The following is a 26,778-nucleotide window of genomic DNA, read 5'->3' as shown; positions in this document are numbered from 1 at the left end:
ATGACGATTGACCAATTCTCTGTATATTTTTATTAGCTATTTATTTTCCTGTCTCTTAGGATTAAGAGATAGGCCCTTATATAACAAACTGAAATAATAAATTATAATTTTCATCCTCATATATTCTATACATTTTAAACTATTCACAAATAGTCTGGGCAGGAGGTTATGTGTGATTTCGCAGCTAATAATCTGACAGTGAATTTTTAAATAAACAATATTTGGACAAGGAATAGCTAGAGCCATCGTATCCTTACTGACATTGCCAGTAAGGAGCTGCATCCTTACATGAGCACCCTAGTACAGGAGTGGGCAACTTCAGAGGGTCCAGGGGCCAATTTCCACCCTCTGCGCCCTAAGGAGGCTGCACACACCACCAAAATAGCTGCCATGCTGAAAAATAATATAGTACAAAATTATTCCTTCCTTCCTTCCGTCTGTCCGTCCTTCCAGGAGTACACATAGAAAAGGATGATTTGCCATTAAAACAAGGCCTGTGTTCGCCACCTTGTTTTAAAGTGGAAATGAATCTTATTGCTGCTGCTATGCTGCCAGAACCTGGCGGTGCAGTAGCTACATCTTGGGGAGCAGTAGGCTTGCAAAGCAGGACACTCTGCCCTAGAACATGCCCCAGAATCCCTATGCATTGAAGAGGATATAGCACAATAGAGATACAACACACATACTCATGGAGAGAAAGTGCTCTGAAGATGACCATTTTAAAGGTACTTGAAGAGAACAAAAGCTGCTGGTTCAGATAGTGAACCTTTTAAATTTATTTATTACTAATTGCTGTTGTTCTGCTAGTACAATCATCCGGAACTCTCCTCCTTCTATATAATAAGAGTAATTCAATACATATTACAATATATCCACCTATGACATCTCTTCTCTGAATCACTTAACTAAGGTATGTACCATGTCACACTCAGGTATGTTTGTATTATATGTTTCATAGCTTTCTTGTGCAAAATCCAAAGTAATGATAAACAATTTTCATCTTTATATATCCTTACAGTTTATAAATAACTAAGTTGAGTTATTTAAAACAGATCTGAATAGTTGGATAGATTGTTTTATGTCTATAAAAAGTAAAAAAAAAAAGAGAGATCCCCAAGTTTTCACAAATGTATATCCTGTCTGGCTTTCACTGCAATTCTAACATAATAATACTAATATAATAAGTTAATTTTCACACACTTTTCATATACTTTTCTCCAACCACGCCTGCCTAGATGTTATTTGTCCGCTTTTATTTACAGTATTCTTGCTGAGTCAATTTATTTTAACCAGTGTTATACTGCCTTATCATCACCTTATACAGATTTTCTCTAACTGACAGATTTAATAATAAAAAAGGCTCTTATTCTAAGTTTCCCCAAATTTCTATTGGTATAATCTTTCCAATACATTTTACCCACTTTACCATATAGTTCTGTTTCTGTTTCATATTTTAAAAGTAATGTATAGATCTTAAATGATACATGTTCTTTGCCTCATTATCAGTTTGCTCAAACTCTATCATATTTCTTAGCAGTTGGTTCTATTTAAGATACTTGGTGATAATTGATCTGATTTGAAGAAATTTGAATCATGATAAAGAAACATAATTTAATTTCCTTTTTTATTTCTGAGTCCAATATTGCAATATTCTGCTCCATAACATTAATCTACCTAAAAAGGCTCTTTTCCTTCCTATTATTATTATTTATTTATTTATTATTATTATTACATTTTTATACTGCCCAATAGCCAAAGCTCTCTGGGCAGTTCACAAAAATTAAAACCATGAAGCTTACCCTGCTTTTAATTTTTCTGTCACTGATCTCAAAGGGCATACTATTTTTTTATATCAATCCCATACCCTTAATGAACTCTGGGGGGCACAGGGGTGCAAAACATTGGCCCTGTTCAGACAACATGCTGAACCATCCTGCTTAACCACAAAATGGTTAATGGAATGCATTGCATTAACCATTTTGTGATTAAGCAGCATGGTTTAGCGTGTTGTCTGAATGGGGCCACTGTGTATGTGTATGTGTGTGTGTGTGTGTGTATGCACGCAAGTGGCACAAAGGCTGTGTACTGCCCACCCCTGCCCTTGAACATGCCCCAGAACATTGCACAGGAAACATAAAAAGGTTCTTTGGCACATGGTCATGTGAATAGTGTGCTCTGGAGATGACAATTTTAAAGCTATTAGCGTTTTTTTTTTTTTAATAAAAAGGGGCAGGGAAACATGGCTGCTTCTTAGTTGGAAAATAACTTCTTGTTGAGATGGTGTACCTCTTTAAGAGAAGTCAAAGCTGCTGTCCAGTCGCTACGAGAAACATTTCTTCTCCCCTTAAGCCAGTCATCCAGTTTGTGAAGGTCATTCTTGACCACGGAGTATGCAGGAAAATACTGATGTAGAAATAGCAAGCAACAGGAAACAAGATTAACTGAAGGTGCCTGTTAACTCCTACTTGTGAGAGAGGAGAATGAAGAGGGAGTCAAGGTTTGAAGATTATGCCCAGTGCTGTGAATATACTGCAATGTTATGGGAGAATATGATAATGGATGCAGAGCACACATTCTTGAGAACCTCAGTTTTATTTTTTGCAGTCCAGAACTCCCCCTATCCCTAGGTAGGTTTATGGCTGCCCATACTGAGAGATCACAAGCATAAAGCAACCCTTCCCCAACTAATTTGGAGCAAGACATTTTTGGAGCTGAAATTCGTTCTCCCTGGATCCTGCTGGAGCCAACACTTTTAAAGTCTTACTGCAGTATTTACAAACCCATTTCGGCCTTCCGCCTCTCGTGGTGCCACCTGAAACAGGTCATACAACAAAAGGATAACTCTGAAGGGAGGGATTTGGGGAGGAGATGCATAGGCATACAAGGGTAAGCTACACTTTGCACTCTAAGCCTTCTGAGATTACTCTGGGGATGGGTGGGTTAGGGGTTCATAGAATAAGCCACTCCATCAATGGCTAGGGAAGCGATATGAGTAATTGTCTCTCCCCCACACCCACCCCGGTTTTTTCTCTTGGAATGCTCCTTTCTTTGCCTAGAAGGAAGTCCCTCCTTTTCCTACTTCTCTGCATGATGGGGCTAAGAGAAACCCCTCCATTTTCCCTCTCTCTGTGTGTAACAAACAGAAGCCATGATTTTAACAAGTTATGTCCTTACAGTTAAAAGTCATTTTTCTCCAAACTTCATCTCACGTTCATCAGTCTGATTCTGTTATCAGCTTCACCCTGCTGCATGCCAAGCTTTCTGAAGGGGAAGTGCAACCCCGCTGAAAACAGGTCAAAACCCACCATCCCTTTAGCCAATTCAGCCACCTACTGTCAGCACCCCTTTCTTCTTTGTATTGGCTATTCTATTTGTTTACCCTCATCCAACCCATTACTCTCTCCAGGTACTTCTCTAGGATAGTTGCCACCGCACCTGGATTAGATGAAAAGGAGAAACAGAACTGGGCACCATCAATATGTTGACAGCACTTCTCCCCAAGCCCTGGATGACCTCACCCAGCTGTTTCATGGAGATTGGGGTAGCAGGAAACTGTCAACTGAGTCAATAGTGAGGTGATTCTGAAGGGTGAGGGAGACATTCAGCCTGACAGACCAGTCTGATGAAGAAAAGAGGAAAAGGAAAACAACCATGCTGGAATCCTGTACAGACTTACTTAGAAGTGAGCTGTTCTGAACATTCAGCAACATCTCTATTCAGTTGCACAGAGCTACTAATTTAATGACTTGTTTGTGTTTGTTGTTGTTTTCAGAACATGCTAATAATACATTTTCTTTTTAAAAGCCAGGGAAATTCAATGATCTCAAAACTGCCGCTTTAAGTGATTCAATGATCACTTAACTGCCGAGTTAAGGCCATCTCTAGTTGACTCCAGCTCCTCAAAGACAGCAAATTCAAAGCTAAGGCTGACAGATGTGCCGTGTGATCTGTTATGGTGTTGTGCAATGTCACAAATTGTGCTTGCTTACAAGCAGCAAACAGGCCAAGGCCATCTCACGGGAGGATTTCTCTAGCAATATAGAAATGCTCAGAAGCTTCACAAAGCAATATAGGACCAGGACAATGTAGGGCACCTTCGCTTGTCCCAGGTACTCCACCCTCCCCATCTGGATTTGGGCCAGAAAGACAGAACAAACATGTGGGTGCATGGAGGGTACTGTACGTTGTAAACAAGCAAAATTTATGACATTGCACAACATCATCATTTATTATGGGGCATGTCTATTATTTATTTATTTAATTACATTTATATACCGCCCCACAGCCGAAGCTCTCTGGGCGGTTTACAACATTTAAAATAGTAAACATTAAAAGTATACAATTTAAAACACACACACACACACACACACACATAAAAACAGTATAAAAACAACAGTATCCATTTAAAAACAACAATTGTGGGGTCCATTAAAAACAAACTTAACGTTGTTAAATGCTGTTAAAGTGCTGTTAAAAATGCCTGGGAGAAGAGAAAAGTCTTGACCTGGCGCCGAAAAGATAACAATGTTGGCGCCAGGCGAGCCTCATCGGGGAGATCATTCCACAGTCGGGGGGCCACCACTGAAAAGGCCCTCTCCCTTGTTGCCATCCTCCGAGCTTCCCTTGGAGTAGGCACTCGGAGGAGGACCTTAGCTGTTGAGCGCAGTGTACGGGTAGGTTCATGTCGGGAGAGGCGTTCCATCAGGTATTGTGGTCCCAAGCCATGTAGGGCTTTATAGGTTAAGACCAGCACCTTGAATTGGGCTCGGAAGCATATAGGCAGCCAATGCAAGCGGGCCAGAATTGGTGTTACATGCTCAAACCTCCCTGTTCCAGCTATCAATCTGGCCGCCGCATTTTGCACAAGCTGCAGCTTCCGGACCGTCTTCAAAGGCAGCCCCATGTAGAGGGCATTGCAGTAATCTAATTTGGAAGTTACCAGAGTATGGACAACTGAAGCTAGGTTATCCCTGTCCAGATAGGGGCGTAGCTGGGCCACCAACCGAAGTTGGTAGAAAGCACTCCGTGCCACCGAGGCCACCTGAGCCTCAAGTGACAAAGATGGTTCTAGGAGAACCCCCAAGCTACGAACCTGCTCCTTCAGGGGGAGTGCAACCCCATCCAGAACCGGTTGAACACCCCCCATCCGATCAGAGGAACCACCCACCAGCAGCATCTCAGTCTTGTCTGGATTGAGTTTCAGTTTATTAGCCCTCATCCAGTCCATTGTCGCAGCCAAGCACCGGTTCAGCACATCCACAGCCACACCTGATGAGGATGAAAAGGAGCAGTAGAGCTGCGTGTCGTCAGCGTACTGATGACAGCGCAGTCCAAAACTCTGGATGACCGCACCCAACGATTTCATGTACATGTTAAACAGCATGGGGGACAAGACCGATCCCTGCGGAGTGAAAACTCTTTCTTTGATAACCCATTCTTCCCATCCTACCACATTTATCTATTAAAAAGCCTTCAGCTGCTTTTCAGGCAGCATAACTCCCTAGCTCCTGCACTTATCCTACTCAAACTTTGCAGGTTTCTTGCCTGGGGACACCTGTATGGCCTTAGCTTTCAATTTCCTGGCTTTATGGAACTTGAGTCAACATGAAATAACCTTAACTCTAGTTGAAATCAGATTTTTTTTTAACTGTTGAAAGGTCCCATAGAAAAATGGTTCTGTAAACAAGTGGGTGAAATACAAAAGTTACAGCCTGACAGTTCTATGTAAAATTCCACTGTATAGCTCATATACATTTTGTATACATTTGAGCTGTTGAAGAAATTTTGTATACATTTGTGCTTTGTGAAGAAGTTTCACAGAATATAGCTCTTGGATTTGATGGCCTTTTGACCCCACTTCTTTACATTTTAAAAACCAATGTATGTATTAATATTAAGGTGCTACAACACATTTTGTTGCTTTTGGTTTGTAAATTGACAGTCTTGCTGGGCTGCTCATATCCAGTGCTAAATCATTCATATTTTACCAAGAGTACTAAGCTTCCGAGCACAAAACAGAATATAAAAATAAAAATTTGTGTTTTCCATTCCAAACTAGATTATTTGATTTTGCAGAATTTAAAATTTCAGAGGAAAAGGTTATGGACAGAGAAAAATAGGATGGATTCTAGAAAGCTAATATAGATCTATGAGTAATCAAACAAAATTGAAGATATGAAAAGAAATTATATAGTGGAAAATTCAAACTTTTGAAACCCACAAAAGAAGAGGGCTAGAAACTGCACTCAACGCAAGATGGGACTCTGACTGGGTTCAGACAGCATGATAACCAGTGGTGGTTTAAATAGTTGACAGTTGGTTATTTAACCCACCATGGGTTATTTTATTGTGTGGAGGGAGTTTTTTAGCTAACATTTGGTTATTTGACTGAAATAACAACACAAATAACCAGTCCTGTGCAGGGTTGGCTACTTGAACCACCATTGGTTATCGTGTTGTGTGGAGGGCACCATTGGTTACTTCCTTGGCCATTGTTGGTTATTTTGTCAGCCACAGAGTTGCATGACAAGAGCGGTCAAAGCATTGGCTGCCGCTCTAATCCACCTGGCAGGATAGCTTTTCGGCAGCAATGGCTGATGGGATACTAGTGGGAGGACTGAGGGGGAGGGAGGGTGGGGGATGAGTGAGCCTCAGTGTGGACTAATAGTCAACTCAATGCTGATCTTAATCCACACCACAGTTGATTATTATCATGTTGTGTAGGGAGTACCCTCTAGATAAACAACTCTCAAATTGATTATTACCCGACCGTTGACTATCATGCTGTCTGAACGCAGCCTGTCTCCCATTCAAAAAATGGTCTGTTTCAGCTTGGACTGAGTTGAGATTCAGAAATCTGAGTGTTTGTTACTTGTTTCTGCTAACTATCATAAGATATTAAAAAAGAAAAGGCTATAACATTTTTTCTCTTTGTTAGAATTGCTTGAAATTTGCAAGCATAGTAGCCCTTGGAGAGGACTAACACTGCCAAAGTAATAAAAATAGATTCAGATTGTTCTTGTTTTTGCTACGCACCTTTATATCTTGTGGGTTTATTTTAAGGGAACTGTTGACAACTTTTTAATGTTTTGGCAGAACTGGAAGAAATTTGCAAAGGTAATTGACCCTGCAGAGAGGATCCAGCCTGCCAAGACTCAGATGATTAGGTGCAGGGGGTTTTGTGCAAGAGCAGTGCTTACGTTTTGATGGTATCCAAACAGGGCTTCCTTGTGCATCACTGCTCTGAAAATAACAGACACTCTAGAGCTTCCCTTAATTAAGAAACCTGCAAAGTTACGGAAGTATAGGAGCAGCAGCTTATGTAGAAAGGGAGTCCTCAAATTCTGGGAGTGATTCACTTCGCATTCCTTCCCTCACTGCTTTTGAACAATTTGTATGAAATTAGCAAATGCCATACAGGTGTCCCCAGGCAAGAAACCTGCAAAGTTTGAGTAGGATAAGTGCAGGAGCTAGGGAGTTATGCTACCTGAAAAGCAGCTGAAGGCTTTTTAATAGATAAATGTGGTAGGACGGGAAGAATGGGTTATCAAAGAAAGAGTTTTCACTGCAGGAGAAAGTCTGAGAGAAGGATCCAGGTAATATCTGACAAGGAGAAAGGACAGTATTTGAAATAATTAAAGAATTTAGAACTTAAAGCCACTCCACCCCCAACTCCACCCAGAACCTCTCATTTCCTATTTCCTTCAACTTGCTACAGTTAACAACTGAGAGAAATGAAATAACAGACACTATTATAATTCACACCATTCACACCTCTCCCCCGAAGTAGTGATTGGAAAGCCCCTGGTAAAATGTGCTCTAGGATTTGAAGGTGGACCTGTCACTCAATCCCACTCCTTCCCTCTTTCATTACTGTTTACAGAAACAAAAGCAAAAGATGGTATTTTCAGAAGCAGAACAACTATGTCTCCAAAGACCAAATGGTTAATGAAGCTTGTTGCAAGTCCTGCTTTGATTATGGTTGCTTTGGAGGGAAGCAGGCATTGAGTTGGGAAATAATAGAACTGGTCCAAAAGGCCAAATCCACTGCACTTTCCTACTAGAAGAAACCAATTATTTTAAGGAAGAATAATGTGCAGATTCCAGACTCCAAATTATGCACTAGATAATGGAGTTCATGCCATAAGGGTAATCCAAGGTCAAGCCCCATCACAGTTACCCAGGAATACAACACATCATCGCAAACATATGTTTTACAAACCTAATGACTGTTTCTAAACACCACTGAACAAATTGCCCAAGGAAATTGCTTTTCCCACTCCAACTGGTTTTTACAGCGGGACAAATATAATTATTACTTTTCTGAGCAAAAGAACAAATTGATAACTCACAAGAGGCTTTTAAACTATGAGAAAACCCAGAACGTAATTAATAGTGTTTGCAAAAGTTTAAACATGGCAACAGCAGACATGTACACATGTGTGTAGGAGTCAGGTGAGGGAGAAGGTGCAGTGGGATCCTGTGTGCTTACCTTGTCAAGTACATTGACATAACTCTTCAATGTATCAAATGTCTCTTTATCAAGGAAAGGGTATCGTAATTCAATTTGCCGTAGGCTACAAAACACTGCAGACTCTAGGTCAGCCATGTATATCTTTGACCTGTGGCAGAAAGAGAGAGAGAGAGAGAGAGACATTAGCTACACTGCACAAATCAGCAACTGGCATTCAAAGGGACAGATCCTCCTCCTCTTCAACACCACCAATGGTCATGTCAGAGGAAAGAGGGTGTGTATAGAACTAGCAGCTGTTGCCACAGAATGGCACCCCGGCTGTGGAATGAGCTCCCCAGAGAGGTCCGCCTGGCGCCTACACTGTACTCCTTTCGTCGCCAGCTGAAGACCTTTTATTCTCTCAGTATTTTAACAACTAATTTTAACTTACACTTAAATTTTACTGTTTTAATTCTGTATTTTAATCTTATATCAACTTCTGCTGCATGGTTTTATCCTGGTTTTATCCTGTATTTCATATTTGCATTTTTAGATTGTTGGTTGTTTTATTATGTTCTTCATGGTTTTAATTTTTGTGAACCGCTCAGAGAGCTTCGGCTATTGGGCGGTATAAAAATGAAATAAATAAATAAATAAATAGAATATGGTGACAATCCACAAGAGAAGGGAGAGGAGACTCTGACCTTTGATTCCCCAATACTCAAAGTGGATTTCCATTAAAACTAATTCCTGATCAGGGGTTTAGAGAGTTACTCCAAAGCATACACCAGAAGCCACCCATGTTCATCTGCTGGAGAAAAAAAACAATAGCAAGTGAAGTTTGTGGACCCCTGATGACTAATGAATGTATTGCAACATGTTTTGTTGGGCTACAGCCCACCCTCCCCATGCATCTGACAAGGGGCTGTCTATACATTGTCTTTGCCCGAGGTAGCTCTGAATCCATGCTGCATCAGTTATATGACGCAGCTGGCAATTTGGAGCCGTCCCAGGGTAAAAGGCCAAAGATGCAGAGTGGATTTAACCCAGAGAGCTTCGGCTATTGGGCAGTATAAAAATGTTATAAATAAATAAAAAAAAAAACTTTTCCTGGCCAAGTGAGGTTAGTGCAGCTCTTCCCCATCTGTCCTTGCTTGGGTGCTGCTCCAGGGGGCATTCCTGGGTGGAAGGCAACCTGCCATTGGTCACTGGAAGCTATGGGAGGGGGCAGGTCCTGCAAGCCTAATGGCCGCCGGAAAGCCTATGCTGCCTCCTCCTTCTCGCTCATCCCAGTGATAAAAACAAGTCATTTTTGCTTGTGACTTTTAAGAACATAAGAAGAGTCATGCTGGATCAGACCAAGGGTCCATCTAGTCCAACACTCTGTTCACACAGTGGCCAACTAGCTGTCGGCCAGGGACCAACAAAGCAGGACAGGGTGCAATAGCACCCTCCCACCCATGTTCCATAGCAACTGGTGCATATAGGCTTACTGTGTCTGATACTTTTGTCATCAACTCCTCCTCAACTGAACCATGGATGCTTTGTGTACTACTCCTACATAAGTTTGGAAATAGTACAGAAGTTTGGGCAGTAGAAAAATGTAATCAATAAATAAAATCAAGGCGGCAAATTTGAACCTTGAGGTACCCCAAACGACAGTGGTTGAGGGGTGGAACAGAAAATTGCCAGTGCCACCTTCTGGGTCCATCCTCCCTCCCCCACTGGAGCCCCTGCAGCACCATGCACCCCTATCTTTCATCCCAGATAGATGTTCCAGCAGGATACCATGGTCAATGACTTAAAAAAAATATTGTGACGTCTAGAACTAATACGGTCGCACTCTCCCCATCCTTTGTAAATACTACATACTTGGTTGTAAGGGAGGAAAAAGATGCAACAGATTAGGCTCTGCTCTGCAATGGCTGGGAAGAGTTTACTAAAGGGCTGTGCCTTGGTAATTAATCTGTCGGTCTTAGGATTCTCTCACCCCAAGTCTAGGAAAATAAGAGAGTGGAGAGAGCATCAAGTAAATAAACAAAAGAATGTATGTTCTAGACTAGCTGACATCCCAACTGAGATAAGCAGCTTTATTTACATTGACCTATCCTGGAAAGGAAAAAAGAAAAAAAATGGTAGTATTCTTGCAGCTCCACAAAATTTTCTGTGGCAAACTTACAAAGATTAGTGCCTCTGCATAATTCTTTTACCTGTTCTGTGTTACTCAATGGAGCTGCAGTGTTGTAAATTTAAAGGACAGCCACTAATGGGGATAGTGGGGTTAGGAGGTTAATAGAAAAGTCTCTTGTCCCCCATTCTTCTTTCATCAAAATGCTCCCATTCAATCACTCCCAAGTACAGGACTTGTCTCATGCACTGTGGCAGCCATTGCAAAAAAATTAAAATTTGCCATATACTTTCTTGAGCCATGGCTGGACTTTATTTTCCACTTCTCTCAAAACTGTGCCTGATGCAGTAATCGAGTATTGAGAGTGGCCAGTCTACATAAATGCAGAGAGGAGAAGAGTAAAAAGAAAGAGCAGCAGCTACGTTGGTTCTCACTTGTTTGCCACCTTCCAAAGTGTATGGTTAATTGGTGGTTCTGCACTTGGTGGCTCAGGATCTGTGAAGCTGATTTTTCTGTAGACCCCAGGTAGGTTCAGCAGTTGATTTACAAAATTGGTTCTCGATATGTCTCCCCTGTAAGGGAAGTAAAATATAAGGTGAGACTCTTATAAGACAATGGCCAGGTTTAAACTTCTAAACTAAAGTATATCAAACAGCCCCTCCAGTTGTCAGAAAATCTGTTTAACCCACATACAAGATATTCAAGGAAGAAACTGCACTTTTTCAGAGCGTCAACATGCACTTTTGCAAACAGCTGCATCACTTCTGCACTACAACCAAAACCATTTCAGATTTTGTCTCAAGAAAGGAAGGAATTTTGTCTCAAGGAATCAGCTCTCAAAATGACAAATGCCACCAATGATCTCAAAAGTAATTTACTCAGAATTATAGTGCTGGAACCCCAATTCCTGGGTTTAAAAGATTTTGCATCAACCCTAAAAAAAATCTCTCAATATTAATCTCACCCACAACTCTCACTGATTTGACCTGCAGTAGCCAGAGGATACATGCTACAATCCATGAAAAGAAACAGGAAAAATGTCGAGCCAGTTACCTATTTATGGCCCAGTAATAACTATTTTCTTCTGCAGGACATTGCATATGTCAAACAAGTTATCTCTGGCTAATGGTGACTTGTTTGTTATCCTACTTTCTGTCTAAACTGGACCTTAGGAAGCTGCCTTATACTGAGCCTGAGCCTTGGTCCATTTAGCCCAGTATTGTCGACACTGATTGGCAGTGGCTTTCTGGCATGCTGGGGACTGAACAAATGACTTCTGCTTGCAAAGCCTTTGGTGGACCACTGAGCTACAGCCCCTCCTCTTGAGCTCCACCTCTGAGTGACAGCTCTTCTCAGGTTGTGTGCAGAAGCAGCAGGGGGAGTTGGTACGACCTCAGAAAGAAGGGTTTATCCAGCCTTGTAGAACTGAGCTCCACCTGAGCTCGCATCAGTCGCCCAGGTGGGCTCTTACATGTCCTGGCATTAGGCATGCTTTTACCCAGCTCAGATTTCAAATGATGTCCATGGAGTATCCGACTGGAAGATTTTCTAATAGACCTGCAAAAGAGCGCTTTTGCATATGTGAAGCAGGACATATTGAAGATCTCATACATTATTTCCTATACTGTCCATTATATTATTAACCCAGGGCTAAATTTATTCTCTCTTTCCAGACCACCGCAGAAGGCCAATCAGACAATTTTAAAATTAGATGGCTGTTGGGTGATGTGGACAAATTCATCAGCTATAGGACAGCTTTTTTTGCGCTAGCTGCAAGAAAAATAAGAGCAGCCTTTCTAAACCATACCACTGTCAAATCCTAAGGGGGTTAAACAGGAGGAATGTTCTAAATCCTGATCATTTTATTGTATTCTTGTATCAAATGTTTCTCTGTTTTATACTTGTATGCTTTGTGTTTGTATTGTGATGGCCATTGGCTATAAACAACAAAATCTTGAGAGATGTTCCGGCATCCTCAACACTGTGTAAATTCCCTTGCTTGTTCCCACTCCACATGCGTCTGCTCCTTTTCTACCATCAGTACTGTTAAAAAGTCGGGATATAAATATAACAACAACAACAACAACAACATCCATTACACTCACAACAGCATTCCAGGAGACTCACGCCAAGCAAAGGCTTTGTTATTGTTATTCCAACTACTGGCTGGGCTGTCTCATCACTGTTGATCAACTGGGCTTGTGGGTTATTGCAGTAATAGTTTCAATTTTACATGGAATAGGGTGCCCGTCTGGAAAGGAGGACAGGGCTCCTGGATCTTTAACAGTTGTATAGAAAAAGGAATTTCATCAGGTGTCATTCATATGCAAGCAGCACCTGGTGAAATCCCTTCTTCATCACAACAGTTAAAGCTGCAGGAGCCCTGCCTAGCATGACCCGATACAAAAGAGGGCAGGGCTCCTGCAGCTTTAACTGTTGTGATGAAGAGGAAATTTCACCAGGGGCTGCATGCATGCAAATAACACCTGCTGAAATTCCCTTTTCTACATAACTTAAAGATATAGGAGCCCTGTCATTCTTTTTATAAGGTCACCCTAACATGGAGGCCAGATCTGGAGCTTGATTTGGAGTTTGAGGATCTTTGTTTCAGTTAAAATACACAGATTGTCCAATTTGGATGTGTGTTAAATCCCTGCTCATTCAGTGGCCTTGGGCATATCTGTCCTATCTAACTAGGGTTGTTGCAAGGATAAAATAGGATAAGCCCCATCCTCTCCGTAGGAAGGGCAAGTTACAAAAAAGATACTTTTTTTCCAAAGCATTTATTTTTAGTTTTCATGATTATGCAAGTGTATTGGAAAATAACAGGCAACATTTGGAAGAGCTCTGGTGTCTAAAGGGTAGAGCTTTTCATGGCATAGCTTCTCTCTGATTGGGTTCAATTTTTTATGCAGAGCCAAACATGTAATTGGTGCTACTATTTAATGGTGACCAGTCCCAACTGAATACCAACCAGACTACCAAGGCATGCCATGGATCTCCTGTTTGTCCCAATAAATAACTATGTTCTTTAAAATTTAATAAAAAACAGAATTAGTAAAGAAATAATCCATTCCCCTCTTTAATTAACTATAGCTTTGAAAAAAAAATGTTTAATGTGCCTACTTTCTTACAGGGTTAGAATTTGGTCAAATTCAGATCATTTAGTTCATATTCTGGAGTACTCAGAAACAAAACATGAATCTACCAAATATAACAATAATTTCTATGAGGTTTGCACAGCAATGCTATCCAAGCCCCACAAAGATGGAGTTTTTTTCACAGCAACGTGTGCTTGATGGGCTTCATGCAAATTCCCTTGGATGAGCCTTTATCAGTCATCATCTGTGAGCCTCAGTTCCCGGGCGATGTTGTAGGAATGGCGAATAGGCACGGGGCTTTAAAACATTTGTGGATTATACAAACACAGTAAAAACATTGTTATATAAACCAGCAAATAAGAAAAGCAAAAACAGCAGCTACTCACGAAAGGATGGGCACACAAGAGTCTTTGCTTGGAAGCAAGAAGAGAGAAGGGAAGGTGGAGACATCACATCCACTTGCTATCTTCTCATCACCCTTTAAGACTCTCTTCATGGTAATGTTCCCCAACTGGGACAGGTCTAGTATCACCTAAGATCAGAGGTATATATCACATTAGTCATGATTATGAATAGAATTGTTCTCATATAGCTATATGCCATCTGTCCCCCTCTAATACCCTGACTGCAGCACTGTAACCTTCATGACACATGGTGGAAAACGTTGCTTCTGCTCCACATTGACTATAAAGGGACTATAACTCCCAGGACCTGCATGGAAAATGATACTGGGGATTCCTGACTTTGGGGGAGCTCACCACCTCCTGCTACACGGCACATAGGAAGCTGTCTAACAATTGGTCCATCTAGCCTAGTACTATTGGCAGTGACTGGCAGTGGTTCTCCAGAGTTTCAGGCAGGCCTTTAACCAGTCCTACCTAGAGATGTTGGGGACTGAACCTGGGACCTTCCGCATGCAAAGTATGCACAGCAACAGGCCCTCCAAGTGGACCCCCTTTGAGGGTAGCAGGCAAAGGATGTTGTTGTTGTTGGGCCATTCAAGCGTAGGCAGCTAGTGCAGTTATTTTAACGCCGGTGTAATATGTTCATAGTTAGGAGTCTCACAGAACATCAAAGCTGTTTCATATTATATTAGCTTCAGCTTTCGAACCTGGCACAAGGGCAGCCCCAGAAATCCCCTAGACATTTTATTTATTTATTTATTACATTTATATACTGCCCCACAGCTGAAGCTCTCTGGGTGGTTTGAACTTTGCTCCTTTACTTACGCAGCACTTGCCAAGAACACTACACAAAAAGAGGCTTTTGAATTAATCTCTCCTCCTTCCACCCTTCTGATGGCCGTATTCCCACAGAGAGGCATCCTTCTGCAAGGCAGCAGAGAGAAGATGCAAAGCACCCCCATAATGCAACTTTGCAAATATGCTCTCAGATGTCACAAGCCCACCATGTTGTTTTTCTTCACTGGTTTGTTTACATACGCAACTGAAGTCATTTGTGGTATAAAATGAAAAGTTTTGTAAATTGTCACAATCTGGTTGAGTAGAGCGGCCAGATGCAAAGGAAGGCTGGGCTCTTACATCTTTAATATTTATGCAGAAGATGGAATCTCAGCAGGTACTGCTTGACATGAAAGCCACAACTGCTATAACTGTCTCCTCTGCATCACTATTAAAAGGTCTGCATCCCTATTAAGAGGACTTCCTGCCCTCTTTTGCATCTAGCCATTATAGCCTGAGAGCCAGGGCCTTGCTAGACCAGGCGTTAGCGCGGTGTGAGGCCCAGTTTCCCTCCTGTGCATCCAGATGATGCACAGGGGAATCCGGGGTCAGGCCGCGCTGAAGCCTGCCTTAAGCCGGCATAAGCAAATTCGCTTATGGCCGGGGCTGCGGAAAGTCTAGCAGGGTCCGTGGCTTTTTGCGGCTGCTCGCTTACTCGCGAGAAGCCGGGAAAAGCCACGGACTGGGCACAGTGCTCATACAAGCGCTGTGCCCATTGGGCTGGGGGGGGATCCCAGGGGGGCGAGAGAGGGGCGGGGGGGGGGAAGGCTGGACCCGGCAGGAGAGAGGGAAGGAGAGCCAGGGATGGCGGACGGGGGCGAGGGAAGGAGAGCCGTGGATGGCGGATGGGGGCGAGGGACGGACAGCCGGGAACAGGGGCGAGGGACGGACAGCCGGGGACAGGGGATGGGGGTGAGGGATGGACAGCCGGGGACAGGGCATCGGGGATGGGGGGAGGACGGCCGAGCGGGTGGGGGGGGTGGCGTCAGGAATTGTGTGTGGGGGGGATCAGGGGCAGGTGGAGCGGGGGGGCCCTTAATTTTTTTTAAAAAGCCCCACTTACCTTGCCTGACCGACGCTACAGGGCTTCCCGTTGCCCCGTCGCGTCGTGTGTGTAGAAGCCGGCGACGGCCTGTGCTAACTCTAGCACGCCATCGCCCCTCCTCCCTGCCGGCTTATCCGGCAGGTCTAGCAAGGCCCCCAGTCTTCATTCCCACAGGTAACAGTCAAGTGGCTTTTTGCAAGCCTGCTGAAATGCTTTTATTAATATCAAGAGTCACCTCTTTGCCCAAAAGCGAGTTTTCTTCCTCAAATATCAGAGCCACATTACTTTCCTGGAACTTCAAGGAGCCAATAGATTCTGCTGCACTACAAATGACAAAAAACAAAACAAAACCCGTATCATGAACAAAAATTGTGATAAATCCTTTCATCTTTTCAATCTTTGTATTGGAACAGTCTTTTATATTTACTAAATTATCTACCTGCTTCCTGAAATTTAAAGTACAATAACAACAAATGATTTTCACTCCCTTTTGACAGTTAAAAGACTAATATTATAACATTGGAAGAAAAAAGGCTTACCTCCAATGATGCAATGGCTTGAAGATCTTACAATGCTTTCAACATTTGAATGGGTGGCAAATAGACACCACCTGAGATTGGTAACTTATTTGGATATTTGCTTTTGTCAAAGTTTATGTATAATTCCTAAAAAATCCCCATATATGCATGCATATACCTACAATTTTTTATCTCTTTCTTGTTTGCTGAAATTTCATAATAAAAATTAATTTGTACATCTAACTGGTTTTGATAGGCTGATGTATAGCCCAGTGAGAGAGAACTAAACAGCCTTTAGAAATTCAGATTCTGAGAGAAAATACACTTTTGGAACTTGCCTAAAGTATTCTATTTTCTGTCATGTTCTTCTCTTACATTACCTGATTGGTTTCAGTGATGGGGCATCTTCGGACCAGAATGCTTTTTCATGACTCTCTACAAGTGTAATTATGGCTTCCTTCAGACTTTTCAGATCAACCCCAGTCTCTGTGTGAGGAATGAATGCATATTATGATTAACACCCAGGTCAGCTACAGTGCACTATAAATCTTACATGCCACTGACAAAGAGCTACCATGCACTACCAAAAACAGCAGGTTCTATCATTTCTCATTCCCAATGATTGTTATAGGGCAGAGTTTCTTAAACAATTGAATGTGAGCTCCCACAACAGCTTTTAAACTTTATACACACAGCTTACAGCTGTATATCCAAATCTGTGTGTCAGGTGAACAGATTTTACAGATTTCGGCATAAGGGTTAACCCTGTTCTTCACACAACAACAACACTCCCTTGTCTTGCAAAGACAACCCACTTAGCTGTTCTACACAATGATGTGACAGACATAAACAGAGCACAATTTTCCTCTAGTTGCTACTTGCAGAGTTCCTATTAGAGGCAGAGAGAGAGAGAGAGAGAGAGAGAGAGAGAGAGAGAGAGAGAGAGAGAGAGAGGCCTTAGCTAGACCTACCTCATAGTTTGTGACAGAGGAGGGAAGATTTCGCGTTGTGATTAACGCGAGATCCCTCCTCCGTTTACATGTGAGGCGCGACGACCTCAGGAGGAGAGGCGTCGCACCTGCCATTTCCCCTATTTTTTAAAGACACAGGAGCGCACGAATGCCTGTGCGCTAAAGTTAAGCTTTTTTTAAAAAAATTAAGTACTTTTCCCACTCCCCCCACCCTACCCCTGATGGGTGCAGCGCCCTGTGCATGGCTCCCGGCTCCGCGTGGGGAATTGCGAGGAGCTGGGTCAAACCGCGGCATTAGGCCACACGTTCCGCGGTCTTGGGCTCAGCCCGAGACCACGGAAAAAGCGAGCCCAAAGGGTAGGGCGAGATCCCGGGGCAAGGGAGGGATGATCCCTCCCTGATCCCGGGATCCCCTGTGCGTCATGTGGACGCACAGGGACAATCCTGGGGTTTGCCCCGGGGCTTTGCCCGGTCTAGCTAAGGCCAGAGAAGGAGGGGGGACTACCAGTATGTGCTTGTCTTCAAGCAGCAGCAGTGGCAAATCATTTTCCAAGGGCATGACCTTCTGAAAGTACCATTTAACCTGCCCCAGGTGACACAATCCATAGTTTGGGATTGAACCAAGAGTTTAGTGGGAAAGTTACTGTTGTCTTTTGGATATGAGATAGCACTAGGCTGCAAAAGCAACAATACCCTTAAAATACAGCCAGTGAACTACTCCCAATTGTATCCCATATAGCTGATAGGAAGCTGCCTCATGCTGGGCTGGTTCACACAACATGACAACCCACTGTGGCTGCAGGGGCTGTCACACTGCATTTTTCTATGGTGACCATGGGTGCCCGGCTGGCTGAATTATGGGAAGCCAGGCAGCATGGCTTGTTGGACTGGGTGGTAAACCAGCAACAGCCCATGGCTTGTTTGAGAGTTGCAGCCCACTCCAACAAGCTATGCCATCCAGGTTCACACAACACAACAACCCATGGTAGCAAGGACAATAAAGCAAATTCCACCATCACACCCAGCGGGGGAAATAAGCCCGATCTCCTGCTGTGACCATGAGAACTCGGTCACTGAGTCAGGTCATTGGTCCATCCAGGGCAGTATTGTCTATACTCACTGGCAGCATATCCCCAGGTTTTAGACAGGATTTTTTCCCGTTCTACCTGGAGATATTGGGGATTGAACCTGGGACTTTCTGCATGCAAGCAGGTGGAGTCCCTTCCTTATTGATAAGTTATTATCACTCCTCCTTTTCCCTCCTGCATGGGGATTCCTCACGTGGAGAGCACGAGACAATGTGGAGATATTTCTTGAGCAGAACTGTGCAAACTATGGGACAATTTAAGGGGAAAATAGCTGCTTGATCCAGTTCAGGTGTAGTTATCGGCTGCTGGGCTTTTCTAAGAGAGGGTAGCTATGCGCTGGCCTCCAGCTTTACAAGCCCAGTCATAATAAGGAGCTAAAAAAAAAAAAGCAACTCGAGCCTGCTAGAGAAAGAGGAAACGCTATATGTGCTCCTGCAGTGATTGTTTTAGATGATGGGATGCTACAACTAGCATTCCCAGTTGCTGACTGGCTCCACCTACTGGCCAGGACTAGTAGCCATTGATAGACTTGCCCTCCAGAAATGTATCTAATCCCCTTTTAAAGTCATCAAAATTGGTGGACATTATTACATCTTGTGGTACCGAATTCCATAGTTTTATGTGCTGTGTGAAGAAGTATTTCCTTTGATCTGTCCTGAAACTCCCATCAATCAGCATCATGGGATGACCCAGGATTCTAGTATTTTGAGAGAGGGAGAAAAATGTCTCCCTATCCACATTCTCCAAACCATGCATAATTTGAACGCCTCCTTTTTTCCAAGCTAAACGATCCCAGCTGTTGTAAACTTTCTTTACAGGGGAGATGCTCCACTCCCTTGATCACTGTAGTTTAACTGTTCTGCATTTTTTCCAGCTCTACAAGAGTCTTTTTTTCCCCCCGCCTTAACTTGCATCATTTTACACTTGCTTACATTGACCCACATTTGCCTTTGGATGCCCATTCTCTCAGTTTGGAGAGATCCTTTGGAGCTCTTAATAATCCCTTCTTGTTTGGTGTCATTGGCAAACTTGGTCACTCCTAATTCCAAATCACTTATGAACAGTTTGAAAAGCAGTGGTCTTAATAGAGATCCCTGTGGAACCTCACTATTTACTTCCCTCCATTTGGAGAAGTTACTCTTTATTCCTACTCTCTGCTTTCAGTTCTTTAACCAGTTACTGATCCATAAAAGGACCTCAACTCTTATTCCATTACTGCTAAGTTTACTCAGAAGCCTTTGGTGAGGGACTTTGCTTCCCATGCAAACTACACCTGCTGAAATTCCTTCTTCTACTCAGCTATGCAGGAGCCCTGTCCTCTTTTGCAACTGGCCACCCTACTATGCCTTTTATAGTGGCCTAATATTAGAAAAATAAAGCATCTGGATAAGTTATTTCCTCAAGGAATCTTCCTGTACATTACTATCATACACTAGCTAAATCAACTTCCTCAAGGAATTTACTTTTCTAGAGGAAGATACTGGAAGACATCTTGACCATAAGGAAGACAGTTATCAAAATACAAAAAATGTTGAAATAGTAATAAATTTTTATCTTTCTTTTGAGCATCACTTTTAGGTTTTTTTATCTTTTCTTTCTTTCAGGTGCTTCCCCCCCGCCCCCAATTTTCTCTGCACCATTAATCAATCTTAAGGCTAAGGTGTACATATACTTAAAGAGACCATGAATGTGCTCCTCAGCATCACAACATATCTAGAATCACCAGACCCAGCCACACACATTGGTCAATGCTAGATTTTTATAAAAAACAATATAGGATACATAGTTTTATCAAAACATATGCACAAATCAGTGTGTGTGTGTGACTATAATGCCCACATCAGGACTAGAATTCACATCTAATCTTCTTAAACATGTTTATAAGGGCTAGAATTATGTCCCCATGGCTTGTATTAATTTAGAAATGGATTGGGGGAGTTTACATATATGAATCTCTGTACCCCCCAATGAGAGTATGAATTAATTCCAAGTGACTGCTTTATTGAAGAGAGATATTTTATTATTTCAACTGGTGACCAAACAAGAAACAACAAGAATAGTAGGCACCCATAGGATCCTCAGTAGTAGGTAGAAAATTAACTGAGGCCATAGCTAGATGGGGCTTTATCCCAGGGCAAACCCCGGGATCGTCCCTGTGCATCCACATGACGCACAGGGGATTCTGGGATCAGGGAGGGATGATCCCTCCCTTGCCCCGAGATCTCACCCTCCCCTTTGGCCCTGGTTTTTTTGCGGTCCCGGGCTGAGCCCGAGACCGCGGAATGTGTGGCCCGTTGCCGCGGTTTGACCCGGCTCCGCGCGATTCCTCACATGGAGCCGGGAGCCGCGCTGCGCCCATCGGGGTAGGATGGGGGGAGTGGGGAAAATAATTTAAATTAAAAAAAACTTATCTTTTGTGCACGAGCATTCGTGCACTGCTGCTCCTTTAAAAAAAAAGGTGGGCGTGATGCCTCTCCTGAGGTCATCACGTGTTGCGTGTAAACAGAGGAGTGATCTCGCGTTACCCTCCTCCGTTGCAGTATAAAAGGTAGGTCTAGCTAAGGCCGGAGATAAAAATTCATTTTAGGATACATACCATTAATTTTTATGCCTTGACGAGAAAACGTGGCAAATGGCTCGAAAAACTGGAAGGAAACAGATCAGAATATCAGTTTTCACAGTTAAAGATCACTATAACTCATCTGACTACATACATTAGGTAGGCAGATGAGCTGATGGATTAAAAAGTCACGAATAGACTATACAGCGAGAGTTCCTTTATTGAACCCTAATTCCAGATATGTGAGAGCTAAATTGTTACAATTTAACTAGATGCTGCCTGGAAGCTTTTAGGAACATGCTGAGTAGGTTTTTTCAGATGAAAATAAACAAAAAAGAGAGAAAGTGAACCCTCAGAGCCAAAGAAGCACGAATCAACTTATGCTCGACATCACCTCCTGGCACAACTCCTGGTGAACAAACAGATCTTATGCAAATGCTGAAGGTCGTACACCTACACATTGGACTTTGAAAAGAAGTGTAGGATTTCTACAGCTGTAGGGGCCAAGCAGGGGGTGGTGGTGCACATTCCAGATGTTTGTCTGGTCTAGCCCAGGCTGCAAACCTAGTATCATGACAAAAAAATGGAGATTATGCTTGAAATGTTTATACAAACCTATTTCTATAGGGGGTATTCAGACCTAGTGAGCAGGAGAAACAGAAACAGGTATAGCTGTATTTTTGAGCTACTCTTAAGGACATGCCTCCTTATGTGCATCACCAAAAAGAAAAAAGGAAATGCACTATCAAAACAGGGGGCTGGAGGGGTCAGAGATAGGCATAATATCTGTGTACACTAATTTATATGTACTGTAGAGGTGCAAATTTAGAAACCATTACTATAATTTGAATTGGAATAAAATACATCATATCATAGTGGGGGAGACTGTGAGAATCATCACATAGGGGGAAATGGAGTTTCCTTACGGCAAACTTGCACGTGGCCCGTTCTGTGGGCCGTTTTGATCACTCAGCTTCTCCTGCACACAGCAGGAGATAGCAGCAAGTTCCATCTCAAAAATTAAGTCGGACTTACTGGGGTGGTTTTTTTTCTTGCATGAAGAAGTCTAGAAAAGGCGGGAGGCGCGTGGGAGGCAGATGATGTCATGAGAGGGACCCACGAAAATCCTTGAGTGCCCAGCAATGAGCGTGCAATAAAATGCTCATTTGATGATGCCCTGTGACCAGTTGACCCGTGAGCCTGCTCAGTCTGTTGTCCAAGTATTAACAATTGATGGGCTACTTCAAGGCTCTTGCTACTTTCTCTTTTTATGGATCTTGATTTTTAAACTGGACTTGGGCTGGGCAGCCTTTCAAATAGAGGACTGTCCTCTGTAAAGTAGGTCAGGCGGCCACTTTATCTTTCAAGAACTACATATGCTGAAATGTCAGGACTGAGCCACAGGCAGCTGTCAGAGGGGGACCAGGAACTATGCCAAGAAATCAGAGCTAAGAGACCTGGCCAAGTGTCCGAGCTGAAGCACACAATAAAAAACATCAAAATCTGGAAGACTGCTGTTGCTCAATAGGGTCTCAGCCCAACCAGGAAGTCTTTTATGGGCCCAATGGCCAGCATTGGTAGGTGGGGGCAATTCAAAGTATGGTGACCATTTAAAAAGAAGGACGGGGCTTCTGTATCTTTAACAGTTGTATTGAAAAAGGAATTTCAGCAGGTGCCATTTGTATGCATTCAGCAGCACCTGGTGAAATTCCCCCTTCATCACAACAGTTAAAGCTGCAAGAGCTATACTAGAGTGACCAGATACAAAAGAGGGCAGGGTTCTGTAAATAAACAGAAAAAAACATAATGAGAGAAAAGTCAACCCTGAACAATAACTGGACATTGAATTATCATCTCATATGCTATATTACAGCAGAAGGCAGTAAATAAAGCACTAGGAGGATCCCACTGAACTAGGCCTATCATTCTGTCATCCCCACATTTTCCTTAAACTTTACCATCAAAGTTGGGTAATTAGTGATTCCAAAGTTTGAACAGATTTTCTTATTGGACATCTCACCGCAGTCTATCACACCCAGCTTCACAGTAGGCCTCCAATCTGAAAAGAGAAGCATACATGAAGTCACATGGGTTAGACAGGGGAGGACTGAATAAGCTATAGCTGATTATTCTTTCACAAAAGACAAATTAAGAACAACCAATAACAAATCAAAATTTAAAACAAGCACACAAGAATATTAGCCCTGGTGTATTTTTTTGTTGATAGTGGAGCTACTGGCAGAAATTGATTGGCTGAATTGCCTTAATGTCACAGAGAGATGAGCAGAAGGAATTTTCAGCCATTGTGTGAGCTGCTCAGATCCTGCCTGACAAAAAATGCCTTCCAGATGTTTTGGGTTACAATTCCCCAACATTCCCGACCATTGCCCATGGTAGCTGGGGCTAATGGGATTTGAAGTCCAAAACATTCGTAGGGCAGCAGGTTGAGGAAGAGCAGTTTAGGAAAAGAACCAGGGCCATAAGAATAAAGTAAACAAGAGCCTGAGATGGCAGCCGGTTAAACCAAGTAAAGCAAAGGCAGTTTGAAAGAGCGCGTGGCCCAGCAGAATGAGTGGAGAAGGCAGAGGGTGGAATTTGAGAGGAGGAGGGGAAAAATGGCAGCCAAAACGGGCAAAGAAGAAGATCTGAGGAGGCAAACAAGGCTGAAATTCATATGTTGATTTGAAATAAATTCCCAACTTCTAATTAGAGTTTATATACGTTGAAACTGATTGCACAGGTAACTTGTGGCAGAAGTAATAATTGTTAGTAGTGTGACTGAGGTGTTTGGGATGGTGGGGCTCAATGCCTTGTAAACATAGTTCTTATGATGAAGTCCATTGTAATTGATAGAGGAGGTTTGGACCTTTAGTTCCCATGTTATGATCTTCCGCAAATCCAGCCAAAGTGCAATGGAGAATGCTTGTGTGCATTAGTCCACCAACTCCTGGACCTCAGCACTACCATGAGCACTTTCCAGACCTTCATGAAGTGTCAATGCCCCTGATATTTTGCAATTGCAAGTAGTTGAGAAAGAGCAGCAACAAACAGAGGGTTCTCATATATGTGCGCCCGGCATTGTTAACACTTTCTAAAGGACGAGGATTTGGCTGCAATTGACAATTAGCCTGACCAACGTAAGAGGATCTTGTGGATTTGAATACTGTGGACTTGAATACTGTGAAATCTTGCAGTAGTGTGGATCCTGCCTCTTATATACTGCTTTCATACTGCTTCATAGTGCTATATCCTGCTTGGTGTAGATCTGGCCTCTGTGGGTGTAGTGGGTTGGTGAGTATGTATCATACTGTTTAAAAAAAATCTTTTTAATTCTTTCCCATTCAGTTCCCATGTTCCACTTCATTGCCCAGAGTACCTGGGGGGGGGGAATTCCTGGGGGACTTCTCTCACTCACCTTTCCTACAGTAAGTGATGAGAGAAACTGTCTCCATTAGGAGCCACCACCTTAGGGAGAGAGGGTGTGTGTGTGTGTGTGTGTGTGTGAGAGAGAGAGAGAGAGAGAGAGAGAGAGAATGCCTGAATATTTGCTTGTGGGAATGGGAGCGGGTACCTGTTTGTGTGCAGAGGGAGGGTGACAGTCTATATGAAGGATTATGGGTGCCTCTCTGTGTGAATGGAAGTCTGACCATGTAGTAGTAGTAGTAGTAGTAGTAATAATAATAATAAATTATTTCTTACCCACCTCTCCATTTTGATTGAGGCAGGGAACAAAAATAAATGATAAATGCGGGGAGGTTACGTCTGTCTGTCCATAGGAATGGGGAGCCGTCTGTGAATGGTATGTGTGTGTCTATCTCTCTGATAATGGAGAGGAATTTCCTATATCCTTAGTAGATGAAAATATAGCAATCAGCGTTACTGGCTACATCCCTGGGTGTACAAACAAAGGACCACTCCAAGGGCAAGCTAATACTGGGATTGTTTATTCAAACAGCAAAGCAAATGGAAGGGGTGATTCAAACAAGAGACATGGCAGTGTCCTCAAGTGCTGGAATGGAATCTCAAGGGACAGAGCATGCTGGCATCCCAAGCACTGAGTGAGAAGAGGGAATATGTAGCTAAGTGTCTCTGAAGATGCAGCAGCAGCCCAGTTCTCTTGGGGTTGGGGGCTGGGTGGGTGGCAACCTTAGCTTCTTTAACCAAAGCTTAATTGCAGGCACAATCCTGATTATCCTGTGAAGCAATTATAAAGATAGAGAGCACCTCTGAGCATGCAGAATATCTTGACTCTCATTCAGCCACCGAGGGCACCTCTGATGTTGGAGGATGAATGTGACAGAGAAGGGCTCCATTTCCCAGGCAGCAAGCCGGCCTTCATGGTCCCACCCTTTGGAAATCCAACATGAGTACTTACCCTTGATGTCCTTGGCCAGCGCTCGCCAGGTGGGGGCAATTGCGACGGTGTCGATGCACCAGTGGGCGTAAAACTGGATCACCCAGGCGCTGCGGGAGAAAAAGATGTTGGCTTGCAGCGTGTCTGCATCCAGCACCTTCGCCAGGTCGTGGGGCTGATATTGGATGAAGCCACATGGCTGGGAAAGTGGCAAAAGCAGCGAGACGGAGGCGGCGAGGAGGAGGAGGCAAGCGGGTGGCGGTAGCCCTGGCCGGGCTCGGGAGAGCCACCTTAGCATGTCGGTGGGGAAGAGCGTGGACGATTAATAAGGGAGGGGGGAGCCAGTGGTCGAATGGTGGCGGGAAAGATTCAAGGGGCCTTAATAAAACCCGCAAGCCCCACCCCTGAGTGGCTCCCCGCTCTCCAAATAAGCCAACCCCCTTTTGCTGGAGCCTTCTCGAAACAGTAGCTAAGGGGGCTGGCTCAACCAGTAAGGGGGCTTACTGACCGCCCCCTCTCAAAAAAATGAATAAAATAAAAAACGGAGTGATGCCAGAAGCTCGTCCACTGCCTAGCGCCTGGCCAAACATTTGCTCGAAATGCGCAAAGCATTCTCGCACACCCCTTCCCAACCCCAGTCTTTGCCCCCAAGGCATCTCAGCTTCCGCAGGGGGGTTGTTGTCAATGTTGTGAATGCAAAGAAGGCAGGACGAGACTTCTGGAAGAAGCGGCCCCACACATCAGGAGCAGCGTTGCCGGCATCATAAGCAAAGAGAACAAAGTACAACATGCCTCGAATCAGGCTGTAGAGAAGAGAAAAAGAACAGGCGGCCCAGAGGAAAGGGGAATAAGCCCCATTGAAGTCAGTGAGAGGACTCTTTTTTCTTCTTCTTCAAGAAAATGAGCCAAGGATTGGGCAGCATAGTTTAAAAATATAGCTTGGTGCAAACAGAGTTACAGCAATAGATTTCTATCCTCCTGACCTATTTACACAGGGGGGAGTGGGAGAAACTGCTATGTTGATTATTGTCCTATTTTTGCTTTTGTTACTAGATATATTGGATGTTGTTGTTTATTCGTTCAGTCGTTTCCGACTCTTCGTGACTTCATGGACCAGCCCACTCCAGAGCTTTCTGTCGGCTGTCGCCACCCCCAGCTTCCCCAAGGTCAAGTCTGTCACCTCCAGAATATCATCCATCCATCTTGCCCTTGGTCGGCCCCTAGAATAGTGATGTGACAAGTCATCAAATTCTATATGTTCCCAAATTCTTGGCAGAGTGACACTTCGCAGGTGAAGAAACTTTGCAGTTTATTAAACCA

At 43.3% G+C, this 26,778-nt stretch overlaps 1 protein-coding gene across 1 annotated transcript in view; it reads right to left on the bottom strand.

The window, feature by feature from the left end:
• Positions 1–25,832, bottom strand: part of LOC134394710 (sulfhydryl oxidase 1-like) — a 31,627-nt gene extending 5,795 nt beyond the window's left edge. The window contains exons 1-9 of the mRNA XM_063120381.1: positions 25,480–25,832; positions 23,063–23,163; positions 21,141–21,189; positions 16,866–16,971; positions 16,203–16,290; positions 14,068–14,213; positions 11,015–11,152; positions 8,492–8,621; positions 2,287–2,403 (exon numbers count right to left, since the gene is read on the bottom strand). Coding sequence (XP_062976451.1) covers positions 2,287–2,403; positions 8,492–8,621; positions 11,015–11,152; positions 14,068–14,213; positions 16,203–16,290; positions 16,866–16,971; positions 21,141–21,189; positions 23,063–23,163; positions 25,480–25,756 — 1,152 coding nt within the window. The 5' untranslated portion in view covers positions 25,757–25,832. The remainder of the gene's footprint in view (positions 1–2,286; positions 2,404–8,491; positions 8,622–11,014; positions 11,153–14,067; positions 14,214–16,202; positions 16,291–16,865; positions 16,972–21,140; positions 21,190–23,062; positions 23,164–25,479) is intronic.
• Between the last annotated feature and the right edge of the window lie 946 nt (positions 25,833–26,778).

Source organism: Elgaria multicarinata, chromosome 3 (genome assembly GCF_023053635.1).
Source record: "Elgaria multicarinata webbii isolate HBS135686 ecotype San Diego chromosome 3, rElgMul1.1.pri, whole genome shotgun sequence".
In the NCBI taxonomy this organism is placed as follows: Eukaryota; Metazoa; Chordata; class Lepidosauria; order Squamata; family Anguidae; genus Elgaria; species Elgaria multicarinata.
Note: the sequence above shows the minus strand (reverse complement) of the source record. Positions and strands in the feature narration are given on the sequence as shown.